Genomic DNA, 22,482 nt, shown 5'->3' with positions numbered 1-22,482 from the left:
TTCTTTTTGAAGGAAGCGAAGCAGAAACTGAAATGGGAGATCATTTTGACGCTGAAAACCCTGCAATTGCTGATTCTGTAACATTAGCCAGAAACGAGAAATTGGCCTGCAATTAGTTAAATCCAGCAAATGATGATGTAGTTTCTTTAATTATGGATGAACTGCAGCTTGCTTTAAAATTGTAAAAAAAAAAAAAAAAACCCTTCAACCAAAGAGATATTAACCAATTTGGTGAGAGGATCAGGAATATCCTCAATCAGCATTTTAAGAACCACAGTACTACATAGATTGAGTGGGCAATTAGCAATATTCATTAATTTTTACAATTTTTGTAGTTTCCTCTATGGAAATAGTTTCAAAATGTGCCCCTGATCAACCTTTTGAACCTCTATCTGTAAAATGTTAGCTATAAATTCCATATTCAAATAAACAACCTTCTTGGAAAAAATCTTTGGCACTCTACATCCAGATGTGTTTACTAACACTTGTGTTTGATTAGTAACAATACTCAAAGAATAAATTTCTGAGTCTTGACACTGTCCAAAATAATTCGAGACCAATGCTTTTTAATACATTTATAAATGATCTGGAAAGGGGATACGACAAATTTGAGGTGATCAAATTTGCGGATGACAAAATTATGGAGAGTAATTAAATCTCAAGTGGATTGTGATGAATTGCAGGAGGACCTTGTGAGACTGGAAGATTGGGCTTCAAAATGGCAGATGAAATTTAATGTGGACAAGTGCAAGGTGACGCATATAGGGAAAAATAACCCTTGCTGTAGTTACACAATGTTAGGTTCTATCTTAGGAGTTACCACCCAGGAAAGAAATCTAGGCATCGTAATGGAAAATACATTGAAATAGTCAGCTCAGTGTTTTGTGGCAGTGAAAAAAAGCAAATAATGTTAGGCATTAGGAAGGGAATGGCAAATAAAACTGTGGATATCATAATGCCTCTATCATTCCATGGTGAGACCGCACCTTGAATACTGTGTGCAATTTTGGTTGCTGCATCTAAAAAAAGAACAGTTACACTGGAGAAAGTGCAGAGAAGGGCGACCAAAATGATAAGGGACATGGAACAGCTCCCCTATGAGTAAAGGCTAAAGAAATTAGGGCTGATGAATTTGGAGAACAGACAATTGAGGGGGGATATGAGAGATCTACAAAATCATGAACGGTTAATGTAAATCGGTTATTTACTCTGAGATAACAGAAGGACTAGGGAGGTACGCATGAAATTAGCAAGGGAGGAAGACTCAGAACCAATGTCAGGAAGTATTTCCTCACGGAGAGGGTGGTGGATGCCTGGAATGCCCTTCTGGAGGAAGTGAAGACCAAAACTGTGAAGGATTTCAAAGGGGCGTGGGATAAACACTGTGGATCCATAAAGTCTAGAGGATGTGAATGAAGAGAAGAGGCAAGGGGGTGGCTTGCTTTCGGGAATGACGGCTACTACCTGGAGATTAATATCCTTATTCAATAAACATACACACAGTTAAATGCGACTCCAACATTGCTCTATGCTTCAACGGCAAGAGGAAATGTGGAAAAAAGGATCTGCATCCACAAAAAAGCAGGGGAGTAGCTTGCTTGTTATGGCGGTTACTACCCCAAACCAAATAAGCCTGATACTTCACTTTCAATGCACATCCAGCATAGCTCTCTGCTTCAACGGCAGGGAGAATGAAGGAAAGATGATTTATATTCAGCATCAACTAACAAGGAATGAATTACATAGTCTGGGTAAACAAATAAGCATGGGTGTAGCTTGCTTGTTACGGCAGTTACTACCCCAAATCAATTAAGCATGATACTTCACTTGGAATACATATCCAGCGCAGCTCACTGCTTCAACGACAAGGGGGGGAATGAAGTAAAGAGGATTTATATTCAGACAACCAACAAAGACTGAATTGCACAGGCAGGGTAAACAAACATGAGTAGCTTGCTTATTACGGCGGTTCTACCCCAAACCAATTAGCTAGATACTTCACTTAGATGTAGCTCCAGCACTGCTGTCGGCATTAATGGTGGGGGTGGAAGGGAATTGGAACCAAAAAGTTACCAATAAGGGCCCTGACCTCAGCGGTCAGAGTAACAGATAAGTATGAAAACAAATAGGTGCGAAAGCTTGCTGGGCAGACTGGATGGGCCGTTTGGTCTTCTTCTGCCAATACTTCTATGTTTCTATAAGTAGTTCATTTAAAACAAATCAAAGAAAATTCTTTTTCACTCAGTGCATACTTAAGCTTCGGAATTCATTGTCAGAGGATGTGATTATGGCAGCTATTTAACTGGGTTTAAAAAACGTTTTGATAAGTTCCTAGAGGAAAAAGTCCATAAACTGCTATTAATTAATAAGCAATAGTAGCTTGAGATGTATTTACTGTTTGGATACTTGCCAGATACTTGTGACTTGGATTGGCCACTGTTGGAAACAGGATGCTGGGCTTGATGGACCCTTGATCTGACCCAGTATAACATATCTTATGTTCTTAACTTTTCCCCACAGCTTTGACAGACATTAAAACAAAAAAGGTCTATTTTTTTTTTTAATCGCTTTATTCCTGTAATTGTTCAGAGCTTAAAAAAGGCAAATAATTCTGTTTCTAAATGAGATTTATACCATCATCGCTCAAACAGGTGGAGGCATTTTTCAAACTCTTAAGAACATAAGAATTTGCTATACTGGGTCAGACAGAGGTTCCGTCAAGCCCAGTATCCTATCCAGATCACAAGTACCTGACAAGATCCCAAACAGTAAATAGATCACATGCTGCTATCACGCAGTGATAAGTAGTGGCTATTTCTTAAATCTACTTGGTTAATAACAGTTTATTAACTTCTCCAGGAACTTGTAAAAACCTTTTTTAAACCCAGGTAACTACCTTAACCAAATCCTTCAGTAATGAATTCCAAAGCTTGTGTATTGAGTAAAAAATAATTTTCTCTGATTTGTTTCGAATGTGCTACTTATTAACATCATGGTGTGTTCCATGGCCTTTGTATTTTTTGAAAGAGTAAATTACCGATTTACATTTGCCCTTTTATTCCATTCATGATTTTATAGTCCTATATCATATCCCCTTCTCAGCCATCTTTTCTCCAAGCTGAACAGCCCTATCCTCTTTAGCCTTCACAGAGGGGAGCTGATCCATCCCTTTTATTATTTTGGCCTCTTGTATGTACCTTTTCCAATGCAACGACAAGAATTACACACAAAACTCTAGGTGTGGCCTCACCATGGAACAATACAGAGGCATTATGAAATTTGCCATCTTATTCTCCATTCATTTACTAATAATTCCTAACACTGTTTGATTTTTTAATCAGCCGCTGCACACTGAATCGAGGATTTCAAAGTATTGTCCACTATGATGCCCAGTCTGTTTCCTGGGCAGTAAACTCCTAATATGAATCTTAACATTGTGCAACTATAGTACAAGTTACTTTTCCCTATGTGCACCACTTTGAACTTGGCAGATGAAATTTTCATGTGGACATCTAAATGCCCAGTCTCCCAATCTTGCAAGGTCCTCCTGTAATTTTTCACAATCTGCTTGTGGTTTAACAACTCGGAATAATTTTTTGTTATTTGCAAATATAATCACTTCACTCACTGTTCCCCTTTCCATATTAAAAAGCACCAGTCCCAGTACAGATCCCTGAGGCACTCTGTTTACCCTTCTCTGGTGAGAAAACTGATCAAATAATGTATATTGAGAATTGCAGATAGAAATAGCTATTAGAGAGCATGCTTTGTTTCAAACATGGTTACAAATGGTGTAAGATTCTGAATCTGAATCTAGTCCTAAACGCGTCCAAGACTGAACTTCTCATTATCTCAGCTGACCATACCGACACCTCGCTTCAGCCCCCTCCCACAACCCAAATCTCTCATGCAAGAGACCTCGGAGTAATCCTTGACAATCATTTAAATTTAAAGAAATCTATTAACAACACGACAAAGGACGGCTTCTACAAACTGCAAGTCCTAAAAAGGCTCAAACCCCTTCTTTTCTTCCATGATTTCAGGACAGTCCTCCAAGCCACGCTCTTTGCCAAGATAAGACTACTGCAACACACTCCTTCTGGGGCTTCCACTCTCCTCCACAAAACCATTACAGATGCTCCAGAATGCAGCAGCTAGAGTCTTGACTAATACAAACTGCAGAGATCACATCTCCCCCATCTTACGGAACCTACATTGGCTACCAATAAACTACAGAATCTTACACAAATCCCTCACCATAATCCACAAAACTATCCACAAATAACACCCGTTGGACCTCCAGATCCCCCTCAAACTCCACTCCTCATCCAGACCCATCAGAGAATTATACAAAGGATCTCTTCAAGGCCCCCCTACCAAAGCCACATGGCCACCAAAGAACGAGCATTCTCGATAGTCGCTCACAAAGATATTGAAGAGGACCAGTCCCAACACAGATCCTTGCGGTACACCGCTTAAAACTGCTCTCTTCAGAGAGAGTTCCATTTACCATCTCACATTGTCTTCTGTCCATCAACCAGTTTGCAATCCAGGCCACCACCTCAGCACTCATTCCTAAGCTTCTCATTTTATCGCCCACCCTCTTTCTATACCACATATTCCCCTACTAGTCATTCCTCCATTTCATCAACCCCCTATACACAAATATTACCGTACACTTGTATGTTCTACTGTACACCTGTATATATTGTATATAACCATATATCTTCTAACCCTGTACAAGTCATACCACCCCCCCAAGTTCTTTACTCCCTGTTTAATGTATTTCCACTGTTCTAGTTCCATGTAAACCGATGTTTCAACGAATACCGGTCTACAAAAAACGTTTAAATAAATAAAATAAACTATTAAGAGTAATTTTATAATGGCTCATATAGGGTTGAGGTCAACATGCAGAAACTATCTGTAGATTTCAACCTTAATTTTCAAATTGCACTTGTGCATATAAGTTCACTTTGAAAACTTGCGAGTACATACATTTTCCTGCATGCCATATATGCACACATTTATGCCTACGTGAGAGGTGTAAATATGTACACATACTTATGCATGCACTTTCAAAAATCTAAAATATGCGCATAAATGGTTTCCATGCCCCAACTGCCTTCAGAAATGTCTCTTTCATATAAGAACATAAGAAATTGCCATGCTGGATCAGACCAAGGATCCAACAAGCCCAGCATCCTGTTACTAACAGAGGTCAAACCAGGCAATTACCCAAACACCAAGAAGATCCCATGCTACTTGATGCAATTAATAGCAGTGGCTATTCCCTAAGTAAACTTGATTAATAGCAGCTAATGGACTTCTCCTTCAAGAACTTATCCAAACCTTTTTTTGAACCCAGCTACACTAACTGCACTAACCACATCCTCTGGCAACAAATTCCAGAGCTTAATTGTGCGTTGAGTAAAAAAGAATTTTCTCTGATTAGTCTTAAATGTGCTACTTGCTAACTTCATGGAATGCCCCCTAGTCCTATTATCCAAAAGTGCAAATAACCGATTTATATCTACTTGTTCAAGATCTCTCATGATCTTAAAGATCTCTATCATATCCCCCCTCAGCCATCTCTTCTCCAAGCAAGCTGAACAGCCCTAACCTCTTCAGCCTTTCCTCATAGGGGAGCTGTTCCATCCCCTTCATCATTTTGGTTGCCCTTCTCTGTACCTTCTCCATCACAACTATATCTTTTTTGAGATGCGGCGACCAGAATTGTACAAGTATTCAAGGTGCAGTCTCACCATGGAGCGATACAGAGGCATTATGACATTTTCCATTTTATTAACCATTCCCTTCCTAATAATTCCTAACATTCTGTTTGCTTTTTTGACTGCTGCAGCACAGTGAGCTGATGATTTCAAAGTATTATCCACTATGATGCCTAGATCTTTTTCCTGGGAGGTAGCTCCTAATATGGAACCTAACAGCGTGTAACTACAGAAAGGTTTATTTTTCCCTATATGCAACATCTTGCACTTGTCCACACTAAATTTCATCTGCCATTTGGATGCCCAAATCTTCCAGTCTTGCAAGTCCTCTTGTATTGTATCAAAATCTGCTTGTGATTTAACTACTCTGAATAATTTTGTATCATCTGCAAATTTGATAACCTCACTCATTGTATTCCTTTCCAGATCATTTATAAATATATTGAAAAGCACCCATCCAAGTACAGATCCTTGAGGCACTCCACTTTTTACCCTTTTCCACTGAGAAAATTGACCATTTAATACTAGTTTCCTGTCTTTTAACCAGTTTGTAATCCACGAAAGGACATCGCTTGGGGATCATACATATAAAAATACATGTAGAAGTATGTATGAAATCGCTTCCACGTGTACTTTTATATGTATGATCCCCAGGGTGATTTAAAAAATGCCTATTTACATGCCTAAAGGCCATTTAAAATTACCACTATTATAAGGAAGTTATTATATGGTCAATCCAACAGATTACTCAATTTGGTAAATGTTCCAGAACCTCTAATTTTGACTGCAAGATGTCTTGGATAATATTTACATTACAAAACAAGACAAATCCATTCTAATGAATAAAGAATACCATTTTATGGAGATAGGAGAAATAGATTTTTAAATTAAAACAATGAGGGCCGGTCTCATGCTTCCAGCCATATTGCACCTGCATATTAGAAAAATAAGTGGACATATACTGGACACATAGTAACATATGAAAAAAGGGGTTGAATTAGCACAAGCTGGAACGAAGATCAAACTCATGCTAATTCAACTCCTTTCTGTGCTATGTATAATAGAACCTGCAGGATGCAGACACCTCAAAGAGGATACTTCCAGGTACTGGAGATGAGAAGAAAGTGTGCCCCCCCCCCCCCCTCGTCAGCAAACAGGTTCAGTCTCCCATCACCAACTCGGCCCAAAGAGTGGTGTCAGCCTTCCAACTACATCCTAAGGTATAGAGCTCCAATACTGAAATGAATCCACATCTCTTGCACAGTAGCGTGCTCCACGCTACCTTTGGAACAACTCAGATCATTTCTTTTTCTCTACCTTCTTCACATTTTTAATGACTGAATGCATGGTCCTAGAATAGTGATGGCGAACCTATGACACGCGGGTCAAAGATGACACGCCAATGTCCACCAATACATGACAAAACTACAGGACTCCTGTAAGCTGTTCCGATCAACACTAGGCCCCGCAGCAGCTGTGGGAAAGTGGGAGCCTCCCTCAAGGCTCTGCTCATTTCTCTTGCTCTGCCCGCAGCTTCATAGGCTTCTGCTTCTCTTCAGTCCAATCCCTTCCCCTGCAACTGCAATCACGTCTGCATTTTGTTTTTTTTTCCTTTTCCCTGTGGCATCACTGATAGCTATGAAACTGTTCCGTTCTCCCATCACCACCACAGTGGTGGAAAACGCTTCCGCAGCCTACCCTCACAGTAGTCCCGTCTCTCTCTCTCTCGGCTGCGGCAGGCAATAGCAGACCTCCTGTCGCTACTTCACCACAGCTGAAGGCTCCTCACCAATTTCTGTGGACAGCCCCCCTTATGTTGTGGCTGTGGCAAAAAATAACTCTTTACCCCCCATCCTGCATCAGGCCATTCTGCCCACTTTATTGCACACCAGTTGGTAGCTCTGCCTTGATCCTTCCTGATGAACAATGTAAGTACATTTTTTCTTAAATATATTTAGAGGCTGCATAAGAGGAGAGTGAGTGTGTGCAAGGGAGCATGTGTGCATGTGTGAGTATGTCAGTGGCTGCAAGGGAATGTGCATGCATGTGTGTGTGTGTGTGTGCCTGCATAATTGCTATTTTCATCCTGTTTAATTAAGTGTGCTGAATGAAACTTTTTAATAATGAATCTGTTTTTTTCATTATTAGTTTTACTTGTTCACTTTTGTAATTATTTGATTTTTTTATACAATACATAGCACCAGACATGATGCTATGTATTACATAAAAATAAATGAATATGTAAATAATTGTTTTGTTTGGGGAGGGGGGATGAAACACCAGCAGAGTCAATTAGGCATTTTCCCACATTTTTCACACGCTGAGCCTAAAAGGTTCACCATCACTGTCCTAGAATCTTGTATGGTGAATGCAAATCATATTTTCCCTACTCCATCAAGTAATGAGAATCTGATACAAAGAAAGAAGGTTGTCAGGTTCCGTTTCAGCACACTACATACATACCCGTTATCACTGCTGTGTGATTTTCTCCACAGGCAACGTACTGGACCTTCTGCTTTCTTAGTTGTTCCACAGCTTTCGGTATGGCTATTTCAAATGTAAATGTGCCATGTCCCAGCTGCCCAAACTGACCAAGGCCAAACGTGTATACGTCACCATCTGTAAGAGGACAGTGAAAGTTTAAAATGAAAGGGGGCAATCCTGACCCTATTCCACATGTCCAGTAACATATATACAAAAATAGAAGCAAGCTGTGTGGTTGTCATGTCAGTCCAGTTGGATACATAGAAATAAAAAAGGTCAAAAGTTGTAGGCTATTGCTTTGTATGAAATTAGTCCCATTAAAAAGTCTCATCTACAGCTTTTTCATTAACCTTTATGTCTATGTAAAATAAAAGCAAAATGATATAAAGAGACAGTACACTTTGCTATCATAGCAACACAGCAGATGATGGCAGATAGAGACCAACTAATCCATCCCGTCTGTACAGTTTTGTCTGTTCCACAGCTGCCAGTCATACAGCATGACCACCTGAAGGATATCTCTCTTCTACCAGGACAGGTTTTACTGTCTTCCTCATTTGTCCTCCACCACCTTAGATAAATAAGCAAACAAGATCTTGTTTAGTTCCCACCTAAATACCTCTCCCTTCCCAGGTCTATCCACAAAGCTATTGCCCACACATCCAGCCTCCTAGGTCCCCTGCACAGCCCACCAAATAGACCCAGCTGCACGAGTACCTGCATTTCTGCTAGGTCTTCATTAGTGGACTCGTACCACATTCTGATCTCCTGCAGAAATGATTTTTGCACAGTATAAGACAAGATAGGGATTATTCAGGATGGCATTTGGACTATGCATGCAGTTTATTAGCACATTTTGGATTCGTGGTGAAATTTAGTGCCTCATAACTCTGGGTTTAATAGCATGTGTGCTACCTTTACCAGAAGAAGTCCATCGTCCTGTCTGCCCAGAGCTATTTTATTTATACCTCTAAATATATCGCCTTTCTATAATATTAAAATCATTTTATAATAAATACATAAAAAAATACATCAAATAAGCTATAAATTAAACATGTACAATTAGACCAAGTTAAAATGTGATAAAATGAAGTCTAAAACAATACAACACAATTTTAAGATGAGTGGAATAAAATGTAAATTATAAATAGGGATCTTTATTTTCAGTTTCTATTTTATTTTTCCTGAGAATTTATTATAACAAAGAAAAATGGGAGAAAATGAGTGGGGGGGGGGGGAGAAAAAAAAAAAAAAAAAAAGACTACTTCACCCCCCTCCCCCTGATTTTCTCCCATTTTGTTTTAATAAATATAGTAGAAATAAAACATGGAATAGCTTGGATGCGTCAGTATCCTCCCCCCCTTGTATTTCTGTAGCATTCCTGCATACAAATTTTGCACAGGTTTGTCAAGAATGCTCAGACTTGAGAAGAGCACCAGGAAATGTGAGCAACCTGATTGTAGGCACCTAAAGTTAGGCAGATTTTCATTCTAACCTTTGCCTCTCAGTTTTAGAGAAAAAGTTATCCTAACTGGGTGCCTACATTTAGGCCTGCTACAGATTCTCCTGAATCTAGAGGTCCAAGGCTAGAAATCAGCACAGAGTGCTTGCCTTGCCCACTTTTTAGGAACTCATATTTAGAAGCCTCGAAAAATAGGGGCCTGAATTTAGATGCTCAATAAGGGAGGGGGGAATTTTCATTTAGATTGGAGTCTAGATCTTTTGAATTATACCTTTAAAGAGTTTTAAAATGCACATGAGTTTATGAACTTGAGTACTAAAAAGGATCTGAAAATATGTTTAACAAATCATTTTTCTAAATGTTTATCTTTCTTGAAAACTGTTATCCGGAGTTTTTATGAAATTTGGCTGCGTATTTATTTATTCAAAACTAGAGGCCTTTGTCTTCAATTTATTTTTCCCAGGGAATGTCCCATTCTTTTCTAAGGAATTCTGGAACATAGGTTTTGTACTTGGCAGCTGTGGGGTAGAATGTGTGGTTACAAGAATCCAACTCTGGTTTAATGCATTTTACTTCCAGGCTATAAAGCAACAAAAAGGTGAGCATTTTGGAAAAGGATGTAGACTTTCTATAGCCACTGCACAGCAGGACTGAAAACATTTAAAAGAGAAGGAAGATATGCTCGATTTCCCCAAGGACTTGAGGAGCAAAGATGGTGATTTTCAAGAGAGACTAACATACAAGAGAGTCTTAGGTACTGGAAATCCTGTAAACAGCAGCAGAATATAGACACTAAATATGCCAGAGATATGAACAAAGCCTGGAATACAGGAGAGCACATTAGTGCAAAGCTGACACCAATAAAACTCAAAATGCAGAAGATGGAAACTGCAGGGAACGCGGCACAATACAAGAAGCTTGGAAGATGACAAATGGAGAGAAGAGTGTGAAGGGAAAGTCATGGGGAGGGGGAGAGTGAAAATGAACAAAAAAAAGACAAACCACCATAGGACAAAACGGTTGAGAAGAACAGATAGAAAATGATGAAAAAAATGAAAGAAATTGGAAGAACACGTTACTTGGACACAAGCAGTTTTAAAATGCTCTTTTTTCCCCACCAAGAACAATCACTAAGGCCTTGATTTACTAAAGCTTTTCCCCAATGTATTTATGGGGAAAAACGTTTTGTAAATCAGGACCTAATTGATGTCAGATTAAATACCTATATATATATATTTTTTTCTCTGTATTTTAAGATTAAGTTTTAAAAAGACCTTATTTTAGTCACAAATGTATGATGCATAGTTGTGTGCAAAGGTTTAAGCACCCTTGGTCAACTTGTGTGTTTCACTGAATCTCGAAGTGAACATAAGCAGAAACAACCTCTACATTGTGTAAAGTTAAATATGACATCTTTTTTCAATTTGTATTGGAAAAAATTGATTGACTCAGTCAGGTGAACACAACTCCACCATTAAGCAAATACTCTGACCCTTCTAACCTCTCAGATTGTGACTGTCTTTCTGTCTAGGTTCAGCAACCATGGACTCCTCTAAGCAGCAGCTGAGCATTTGAAAAAAAAAAATGAAGATAATTTACTTTTCAAAGCAAAGGAAGGATATTAAAAAAAAAAAAAAAAACCAACCCTCAAAATGCTTCAAGCTAGCAAATTCAACTGCCAGAAACACTGTAAAGAAATGGAAATTACATAGAACTGCTGAAGTTAAGGCAAGATCTGGAAGACCAAAAGAAAATCTCATAGACCTGCCTAAAAATTAGTCACATCTGCAAAAACAGAACCCACAGGTACTGCAAATGCCCTGAAAAGTTTAACTGACAGTGGAATAGTTGTCCACAGTACAGCACTGCTTACACATCAATGATCTGGATGGGAGAATTTTATCAGAAGGAAACCTTATCATTGCCTAAACAGTGATAGATTTAGGATTTTTGCCACCCCTAGGTACTAATGGTGCTGTTGGCCCCTCCCTTCACCAGACAAAGGGCAACAGAGCAGAAAGTCTAAGGCACCAGCCTTCTAAGCTCTGCTCTACCTGCTCCATGCTCACCTTCTTCCCTCATGCCTCTGAATGACAGGGAGGGAGAGGCTGGCTTGGAGAAAAACTGCTTTATTTTTTACTCCCTGGATGGGGTGGCAGGGGTGTGAGACAGTGGAGGCTGGAATAGGGAGTAGAGCAGGTTTTGTTTTTTGTTCCATCCTTCCAGTCTCACCCCTCCCATTCTGTTCTCTGCTGAGAGAGATTGAGGATAGCTGGGAGGCAGCAAATCAACTGGCCTGCCGCCACCCCTCCAGATTTTTGCCACTCTAGACAAAAGGCCTAGTGTGTTTATTGGCAAACCTAGGCCTGCATCTAAAACAAGCAAACAAACCTTGATAAGCCTCAAGCTTTTTGGAATAAAGTGCTTTGGATTGATGAAATGAAAATTAAACTGTTCAGCCACAGCCATACAAGATACATCTGGAGAAAAAAGGGTGAAGCATTTGAAGAATAGAACACTTTGGCAACTGTTAAGCATGGGGGTGGATCTATTATGCTTTGGAGCTGTGTGGCAGCCAGTGGCACAGGAAATATGGGGGTGGAAAGAAGACTTGAGTTACCTAAATATTCACATATCCTAGAAGCTAATGTCCACACAGGCAGTGAAGAAATTAAAGCTGAAAAGATGGATATTTCTGCCAGACAATGATCCGTAACAAACCTCAAAATCAACTATGAAGTACTTACAGGAAAGAAAGATGAAGGTTTTGTAATGGCCTTCACAGTCCCTATACTTGATTATTGAAAATCTGAGGGAAGATTTCAAATATGAAGTGCATACAAGGAGACCTAAGAATATTTCTGTGCTGGAAGAGTTCTGCAAGGAAGAGTGAGAAAACGTTGCAAACGCAAGAATATAAAGACTCTTAAACTGGCTACTGAAATGTTTGAAAGCTATTTCTTCTGCCAAAGAAGATAAACACAGTAACAGTAATGATGGCAGAAAAGGACCAACCAGTCCATCAAGTCTGCCCAGTAAGCTTATGGTGGTATCTGCTGCACCGTGCAAGTTACCCCCATGTTTCTCTTAAGGGTAGAACAAAGATGTTACAAAATACTGACTGAAAGAGTGCACAAACTGCACATGCTATATTCACTTTTATTCTCATTCTGGAGATCCTGCACTCCAGCAAATAAACAGTAATTTTGCATTAATGTAAACATGACATCTTTCCGCAATTTTTAACTCTGTACAATATAGGGGCTGTGTCAGCTTCTGCTCACTTAAGAGATTCACTGAAAAATACAATTTAATCAGATATGCCTCCACTTTAGCACAAACTGTAGTCCCAGAAAAAAGGCAGCACCTACAGCTTTTGTTCATCTTTATTTTTAAAGAGGCTCCATTAATCGCACAGTGGGGTTGCATAAACTACTCAGCATTATAAGTACCTGATTTTTATCAGCAAATTCAAAATGGTTCTAAAAATTGAAAAGTTGACCAATGATTACTTATAAGGCTCTGAAGGTGATTTTATGCTGGTTGCAATTATCTCTGCAATTATCAGTTTTGGAGGTAATGCTTACTGATTGTAAAAACTGAATTATTACACAACGAGAGGATCACTATTTTGACCTTCATTTTTTTTTTTTTTTTTTTTTTTTTTTACATATTCAAGCAGACTAACATCACAACCACACAGCTGTATCTGGGGAAGCCACCAAACAGTTAAATGTATGCAAAGCAGGGCAAGGGCTTTAGGTAGATACATCTGACATATTGAACAGCAGTAGAGGGCATGGCTTCCATGTTAAAGGTAAGCTAACCATGTGTCTTATGGAAATACTGCACAGAACAGGGTGGGTGGAATTTGATTTAAGAACACAACTCCTGCCCTAGCAATATTTTTCCATGTAAATACCTTGATAAAAAAAAGGATACATTTAAACTGAGGTGTAAACATCTAGCTCCTCTTACCATTTTCAATACAGAAGTTATTCTGTAATGATAACGGTATGGAAGGCTATGATACTGCATCTGCATGGCATAAATGGACTGGATCATCCCATTGTAACTTACCATATGAATCAGATGTGAAGCTGAAAAAGATTTTTTCCAACAGATGCAAATGAGAATTAAAAAAAAAAAATCTCTTGTTAATTATTTCATTCAACAATGCTTCTTATTCAGTGTTTTAGCTCAACACTGAGCTGCCCAGGTCCACTTCAAAAATGAAAAATTACTACTTACCTGATAATTTCCTTTTCTCTAATGAAGACAAGTTAATCCACACCAATGGGTTATGCAACTCTACCAGCAGATGGAGATGGAGCAAAACTGACATCACAGTATATATACCCATGCTCTGACATCAGCCCACCAGTATTCTCTGCAAAAGCCAGTTGTGGACAAACTAACAATACTTGATTATAAACATTAACAGACAACCACTCAAGCACTTAGCAAGAGGAAACATGGAGCTCAGCCAAAGAGCATAACATCACTAATCTAGGGACTAAAACTGACACTTACCAGTTATCCTTGGAATTTGCCAAAATAGTAAAACCAGATTAAGGCTCCATTAGGGGCACTGGCAACCACGAGGGAGGACAAAGAAGCTTCACCCCCACCAATGGTCCGCCATTCACCTGACCCATGAAAACAGGTAAGAGCCATCACCTGCACCTTTGAGAATTTAAAGGCCATGCCCCGAAGTGATCCATCCTGTGAGAATTCCAAAATGAGCGGGATCTTAACTAAACAAGGAAGCACACCTTGTTCCTTACACCAAGCCTCAAATATTCTCCAATCTAAAGAGGGGAGAACTTTTGTGCTCAAAGCAACAGTGTAGATTCCATGCTTCAGCAACCAAGCTCCTTCGAGGACTACACCAAAAGACAAAATCGAGATGGACCTACATGAAGAATAGGTCCCTGTGGACCTGTAACCGAAATGGGCAGTACACCAGAAGCATCCACAAATCTGCATACCTCAGCCTCCTGGGCCAACCTACAACGACCAGATGCACCAGTCCCATGTGTCCTTCGATCTTTCAACCACTCTGCCCAACATGGGCAGGGGAAAAGGCAAACCGAAGCTAGTCTTCCAGGCACTTCTGCTTGAGAACTTCGATGCTCAAGGACTTCAGATATCCCCTGCGACTGAAAAAGGGGAGGACCTCTCACACTGAGTGATGTCACCAGCAAGACTATAAACGGTAGGCCCCAATTGCACGGCACATGCTTCCAGATGACTGATGCTCCAGAGAGACTCCACTGCAGTTCTCCTTCTGCAGGCAAGGAAGTCCGTTTGGAAATTGCATACACCAACGCATCCACTTTCGGAAAATGCAACTGCTCTCATTTGCTGTCAGATCCAGTGAATACAGCCCTACCAAGGCTCATCCCCCTTTAACATTAGTTTCCAAAACATCCCATCCAAGGCCAATCAAGGCACTAAAACGGGATTCTTCATTGGCTCAGACATGGAACCAACACACAGCACTTCCGGCATCGTCAGTGTCTGGGAGATCAGAGCCGGCGACCCGTCCATACCCTCCAAACCCGGAGGAAGTTCTCTAACCTCCAGGGAGTAAGGATCGCCCTTGTCATCCGTGCCAGCAGGGTCCCCATCAGTGGAAACCGCACAGACTGGGGCGCACTCAGACGCTTATCAGCAGCACCAGACTTGTGGGATTCCGCAACCTGCACTCCTGAACTTCCAGGTTTGGTCAGTTCCGCCAAACATTAGAAGGGACTGCACCCCTTGAAAAAATTCCACCCAAGAAAAAGGTGAAAGGATTTACACCAAACCCCAGGGGCATCGGAAAGGCATCCATTGAAGTTCTCCCCTGCTGAAATTCCAGTTAGGGGAGCCTCAAAACCAGGCAAAACTTGACAGATCCCCCTCCCGCATCCTACTGGGAAGGGCCAGGCTCAGCCAAATCCACAGGAGACAACTCTCCCTGAGCCTCCAAGGCAGTGCTGATAAGATTAGAGGGGACACCCTGCTGTGATGCCCAATTATAGTAAGCAGTGAAAAATCGCAAGGCATTTAATATTCTTGCTACCATTGGCATGGATAAGATGTCCACTAGCAGCACGCTTACAAACAAGCATCTGACAATTGTGCATCCAACTATGCATCCTGTACAAGGCAAGCCTGAATAGGATGCCCAAAAAACAGGACATCCAAACTTAGAGGTGCCCAAGTATGACACACCTATAATTAAGATAAGACATTCCACGTGTGTGCTTCTCTTACGATGAAGAACTTAGGTGCTAGGATCTGAGGAACGCACGAACTAGGGACGCCCAAATTTTGGACGCCCAATCTGCCTAGTCCAGACGGATGCACAACTTGGACACAGGCACAAACAGACATCAGTCACTGTTTCGCAGCAGACTTGCGCAGGAGGCGCAAAAATGCCACTGCTGCCTACCACGCAGCATCTCAGAGAAGCCTGAGAGCAGGGCCTAGCCAAAAGGCTTCTCAACCCACCAAAACTGCCGCGACTTCCCAAGCCCCTCACAAAGGCGGGAACAAATGTTATGACCAAACCAGAAGAGGGGGGAGAGGAATCCCTAACATTATCCCTCTCGCATGTATTTTTTTTTTTTTTTAAAGACATCTCCTTTACCTGAGCTCAGCCCATCTAGACTGTGTATAAAGTTGGTCTTCAGATGCGGGAGAGAGGGCTAATGCCTTCACCACCACACTTGGCTTCCTGCACCCGCTAGCCTCTCAGCTGATTCTCTCCTAGTAGCTAAATCCACACCAGAATACCAGCTACCAGACTGAGGCATGGTTCATGAGATATCACCTCAGGAAAACTCAACTGAGTGAGGGATCACAAGGTTTCACCCCAGGAGAAGCGGTGCGTGATTGATCTTCTGTCTCGTCTCTTTTTTTCCCCCAAAACAAGCAATCCCCAATAGGGAGATGCACGTCTATCATCTTCTGGAGACTGAGAATACTGGCGGGCTGTCAGAGCAGGGGTATATATACCGTGACATCAGCTTTGCTCAGTCTCCATCTGCTGGTAGAGGTGCATAACCCACAGTGTGGATTAACCTGTCTGAACATTGAGAAAACAAAGCTTAGCTGCCCCTAAACCAATTCTGTTACTGTAGCCAATATTTAGTTGGGTCACCCATGGACAAAGATATCTGAGCAACTTTTTTAGTCAACTGTGTCCAAATATTAAGCCCAAATAAGATTGGGATGAATACCCACTCTAAAGTTAACTGGAGAAAGCTGTCCAGTTAATTTTAGGCCTGCTATTTGGCCAAACAGCACTGACCAGCCAAAATGTAACCACACTCTGGGAACACTCCCAGGATCACCTCATTCTACCCAGCTAAATTTTGTGTGGGCTATAATTTGCCTGGATAAAATTTCACTGGCCAGCCAAGGTTGGGGGCGGGGGTGGGATGAGAAGATTGAAACAGCAAGGTTTGCCTAGTTAACTCCCAAAAATCAGTGGGACAAAAACTTTGAATATGGACCTTTAATTTTATAACTTGTTTTAGTGACTCTTTATGCAGTTATGCAAGTTTTGCCTGTAACCCGCCTAGATTTATAGATAGGTGGGATAGAAATATTGTAAATATACACACACAAATATATATATATATGAAAAAAAAAGGGGTTGTAGGGTTTCTCTATAATAAGCAAAAAACTGCTGAACACAATTTAAAAACAATCAAGTTTTCTCACTTCAGTGTTAAAAGCTCCCTCTGCTGGAACATATCTAAAAAAATAACTACAAATACAGCAAAAAATGCAGAAAAAGCCTGCACATCTACTTGCTTGCAGCGTTTGGCCAAGATTTTAACTTTTTTTGCAACTTTCTGAAGGGAAAAAATATTCCACAGAAGAAATTGCTATGCACATACCGATGCAAAAAGAGCTGCAGGCATATCAGGCAAAGTCTCACTGGGCTTTGTATACAAGGGTTTATTTGCACAGATTTTCTTCAGAGATTGACAAAAAACAAAACAAAACAAAACACTATGTCAAAACCATACAAGCAAACTGATTGCAGGCATCTGGAACTTTATTTTGCCTTATATTAAATCTAGCTCTCAGTTTATCCTGCATGCTCAAAACTGCAGTACTGGCAAGAAAATTAAAAAGTGGTGTTAGGATTTACAACAAATAAAGGGGCCAATGCAATATGCGCTGAGCCTAGCGCACAGATTAACAAGTGCTTGGATCGGGGGATGTCCGTCCGTCCGTCACCCCTGATGCAATAGAGGATCAGCACGTCCAAACTTGCGCATAGCTAATAGTGCTCAACAGATGTAAATTCCATGTAGATAGCAGTGCCATGCAAAAAAAAAAAAAGTCATCATAAAAAAAAAAATTAAATTTCAGGGCCCACAATATACACACTCAGGGCCATGTATATTGTCTGTGCCTATTGGGCCAGTAAATTATCTGCTGCGGGATAAGAGACACTCAAATTGAGCGTCCATTTTGGTATCCTGTACACACTGGGCACTTAATATTAATTTATTCACTGCTTCACTTACTGTCACTTACTGTCAATTGGTCCATTCACTGTCACACATCAGTGAAAGGACCAATCCCCTTTCAGAAGGCCAAAGTGATTAGAAAAATAAAAGTCCAGACAGCTAAAGTAGAAAAAAGCATTTTATATTCAGTTTAGTGGATGGAATATGTGTAACCGATGACTTTGAACATATACAATTATATTTTATTTTCCTTTCACCTGGTCTAGCAAATTGTATATGGAACATTATGCAGGGAGAGGGTCTTATTGTTATTTTTTATATAATGGCATTGTGGCTTGGAAATGTCTCATTTGCTCTTAATATGAGCTGTAGTTTGTTATTCTTTGATGAAGTTTAGTTGTGGGGAGTTTGTAGGTCTCTTGGTGGGTGATTTTATTCCTTTATGGGTGTTGGGTCTGACTGGAAGAAGCTCAGATCCTGGATTAATGGGATGGGAAGGAGAGGAACTGGAGGGATGAAGGGAGGAAAAGAAAGGGTGAGGATGGTGTGGGGGTGGATATTTAGGTGTTGGTACTGAGGGGAATTTAACATGACAGGAAGGGCTTACTTCCTGCTGTTTTTTGGGTTATGTCCATCTGAGCTGCTTATTTGTTCTTTTCATAGTTTCTTTGTTATAACTTTGGATTTACCATGGCTTCTTTCGTTTGATGTCCTTGAATATCAAGGGTTTGAATTCCCTGATAAAAGAGGAAATTGTTATTTAAGGAAGCTAGAAGTATGAAAGCTTCTGTGATTTTAATTCACAAAACTCATTTGAAGAAAAGATTTTCATATCTTATGCGACATGAAGCTTATTCTCATTCCTTTGCCTCTAATACAGACAAAAATAAATATGGAGAAGTGGGGATTTTGATCTTGAGGGACTTGACAGCCGATGTATTTGACAAGCGAAGAAATGTGGGAGGCAAGCAGATTCTCATTAAAATGAAACTCAACTCGGTGGTATATAAAATTGTTAATGTATATGCCCATAATAGTAATCAGGGGGTTTTATGAATTATTGTTAAATATTTGGATAACTGTTTGATAGGACAGTTGATATTAGCAGGTGATTTTAATATGAGAATTTCACCATCTTTGAATAATTCTACAAGGGCAAGTATATTGTCAAAATTCAGTCTTGAAAAACTGAAGAATGTGATTACTATTTTGGGCCTAATTGATATGTGTTGAGAATTTTTCAAATGTTCACCTGGGATTACAACTTTTTTTTCTAAGTCCCATAGGTCATAGTCTGGAACCTTATTTTTTCTTCTCTTGGAAATAAAAACCGCTGATATTGGGACTATTGCCTAGTCTAATCAAGCTCCCATTTAGATTGATTGTTCCTATAGACAGCAGGACATGGGGAGACTATTTTGGAGGGGGAATGACAGTCTGTTAAATGATGAAGACATCTGTTATTCATTGGAGGCTGATATCCAGTAATATTTTCAGTTTAATGATAAGGATATTATTAGTCCCCAGATATTATGGAATTGGTTTAAGGCTGTCATACAAGGTAAAGTGATAGCATGAGCAGCTAAAAAACAGAAAGAGGAGGAATGGTATGTTAAAGCACAGGAATTTATTTATTCATTAGAAGAGCTGCACAAAAAGGGCAGTGATACATCTATTTTAAGAAAATCAGAGGCGGAACATAGTAAATTAGTCACTCTATATGAAACAGACTGCCCATATATTGAATTTAAGTTTCATTTTGAATATGATAATAAAGTGAGACAGCTTTTGTTATTGAAATTTGAGAGCAAGACAAGGCCAGAATTCTATCCTACATATTAAAGATATGGATGGGATCTCTTTGCTTGATAATACTTCAAGATTGTTTTGTTCAATTTTATCAAAATCTATAAAAGATAAGAACATAAGAACATAAGAAAATGCCATACTGGGTCAGACCAAGGGTCCATCAAGCCCAGCATCCTGTTTCCAACAGTGGCCAATCCAGGCCATAAGAACCTGGCAAGTACCCAAAAACTAAGTCTATTCCATGTTACCATTGCTAATGGCAGTGGCTATTCTCTAAGTGAACTTAATAGCAGATAATGGACTTCTCCTCCAAGAACTTATCCAATCCTTTTTTAAACACAGCTATACTAACTGCACTAACCACATCCTCTGGCAACAAATTCCAGAGTCCAATTGTGCGTTGAGTGAAAAAGAACTTTCTCTGATTAGTTTTAAATGTGCCCCATGCTAACTTGCCGTCCTTCTTGGGCACGATGAAGTAAATGGAATACTAGCTGGATCCTTGTTCATTTGGATAGATCTGTCTTATCTATGAGACTCTAATTGACAAGTAATTTAAGAACTTAGGTTGAATAAAAAGATCTATGAATCTGAAGCTATTCAGGTGATTCAGAGCTTCAAACAAAATAAATCTGTTTAGATCAATTTTTGGCCAAAACTTTGGAAAACGTTTGTGTGATTACTAATTAAACTATTTAATTCATTGTTGGGGAAGGGATCCACATCTCCAACCATGAATCTGGCTGGTATTTTTGTTATTCCAAAAGAGGGATGAGACAAAACTTTATGTGGCTCCTATAGACCAATCTCTCTTTTGAATTTAGATATTTTAATATTAGCTAAGATTTTAGCTACCAGGTTAAGGGGGCTAGCGGGTGAGTTAATTCATGAAGATCGTTACTCTACTTGCTACTGATGCCAAGGCGGCTTTCAAATCACGTGCATTGCAACTTTATGTTTAGTTTTAGAGAAGATGGGCTTGGGAGGTAATTTTAGATTGTGGATGCACCAGATGTATTCTTCTCCGGAGACCTGGATCAAAGTCAAAGTCAATGGCGGATACTCTGAATTGTTTTCCTTGATGAGGGGCACTTGACAGAGGTGTCCGCTGTATCCTCTTGTTTTCAATTACCATGGAACCCTTTGCTGAACAAATTAGAGACAACACAGATGTTTAATATATAGTCAGAGTATAAGATCTCTCTCTTTGCTGATGATATTATGTTTACTATAGCTTCGCAAGGACTTTCTTTACCTGTTGCTGCTCAAGGAGATTGGGGCATTCAGTAGGATTTTGGATTCTAAAGTTAATTTGAATAACTTGGAAATTTTGAATGTTAATCTCCCATCCCCATTAGTTGAGACATTAAAAGAGAAGTTTCCTTTTACATAGGCTAATGGCTCTTTGAAATATTTAGGGATGAAAATTAGCGTTCATATAAGTCCTTTCAGTTGAATTATGTCCCCTTGGCATCTAAATTGCTGCAGGTCCTGAATAAGTGTCATTGTTATTCACCATTATGGCTGGGGAGGATTGCAGTGATAAAGATTTCTATTCCATTTGTGTTTTCTCTTTCAAACCTTGTTTATAGAAGTTCCTGAGTCTTTTTTTTAAACAAACTTCAGCCTAAATTGCTTAACTTTATTTTGAAAAGTAGGCCTCCTAAAGTGGTGCATTTGGTTTTATTTCAACCCAAGATTTTGGGAGGCTTTGCAGTTCCAAACCTTGGTGGCCCAGCTCAGACATATTTTTGATTGATTCTCTACGATGGACAAGCAGTGGGTAATCTTGAAGCAAATCACCTTAGGTATAGTACTGCTTAAATATTATCTGGGATTACCTAGGACAATACATTCGCCAGACTCCAACAAATCCCTTTACTGCGTTGACCTTTAAGGTATGGGATTTATGTAAAAAGTGGCTAGGAGGAGATCGTGAACATATTTACTTCTCATAATTAGATTTAGCAACAATTTTTTGCCTGGCTTGGAGGAAGGGTTTAAAGATTTGAACACTAAGGGGGCTTTAATTTTATTAGGCAAGTCTGGGGTGCACAGGGTATGTCCTCCTTTGAGATACTCAAAGAAAAATTTAGATTCCAGAAAAGAGATAGGTTTCCTTTTTTGCAAGCAAAACACTTCCTGGAAACAAGGGAGATTAAAAATTTGATACACAAATTCTCAAATATGGTATAATCTTTAAGAAGATCATTTTTAAAGTAGTAAAGGTCTCATTTCCAAATTGTATTCCCTCTTAGGTCCCCATTCCCTTCAAAAACCTAAACATATTTTGGCCTGGGAGAAGGATGGGGTGAAATTAGTTGTGAAATAATGGGAATCCTGTTTTCTTGGTATTGAAAAGTCATCTATATCAGCAAATTTGATGGAAAATGGTTTCAAACAATTTTTGAATGGTATTTTACTCCTAAGTTACATAAAATATGGGGATGTTCTCAGGAAGGCACCTTCTATCATACATGGTGGGACTGTCATAAGAACATAACATTTACCATAC

At 39.7% G+C, this 22,482-nt stretch overlaps 1 protein-coding gene across 4 annotated transcripts in view; it reads right to left on the bottom strand.

Moving 5' to 3' along the window:
* The window catches only part of RPGR (retinitis pigmentosa GTPase regulator), a 266,732-nt gene that overhangs the window by 168,223 nt on the left and 76,027 nt on the right, over positions 1-22,482 (bottom strand). For all 4 annotated transcript variants that reach the window (XR_003856998.1, XM_029603193.1, XM_029603196.1 and 1 more), the window contains one exon: positions 8,196-8,351. Coding sequence is in view for 3 of the 4 variants with exons in the window: in XM_029603193.1 (XP_029459053.1) it covers positions 8,196-8,351 (156 nt within the window). In the remaining variant the exon portion in view is untranslated. The remainder of the gene's footprint in view (positions 1-8,195; positions 8,352-22,482) is intronic.

The sequence above is a fragment of the Rhinatrema bivittatum genome, chromosome 5 (genome assembly GCF_901001135.1).
Source record: "Rhinatrema bivittatum chromosome 5, aRhiBiv1.1, whole genome shotgun sequence".
In the NCBI taxonomy this organism is placed as follows: domain Eukaryota; kingdom Metazoa; phylum Chordata; class Amphibia; order Gymnophiona; family Rhinatrematidae; genus Rhinatrema; species Rhinatrema bivittatum.
The sequence above is the reverse complement of the archived record's forward strand: the minus strand, read 5'-3'. Positions and strand labels throughout refer to the sequence as shown.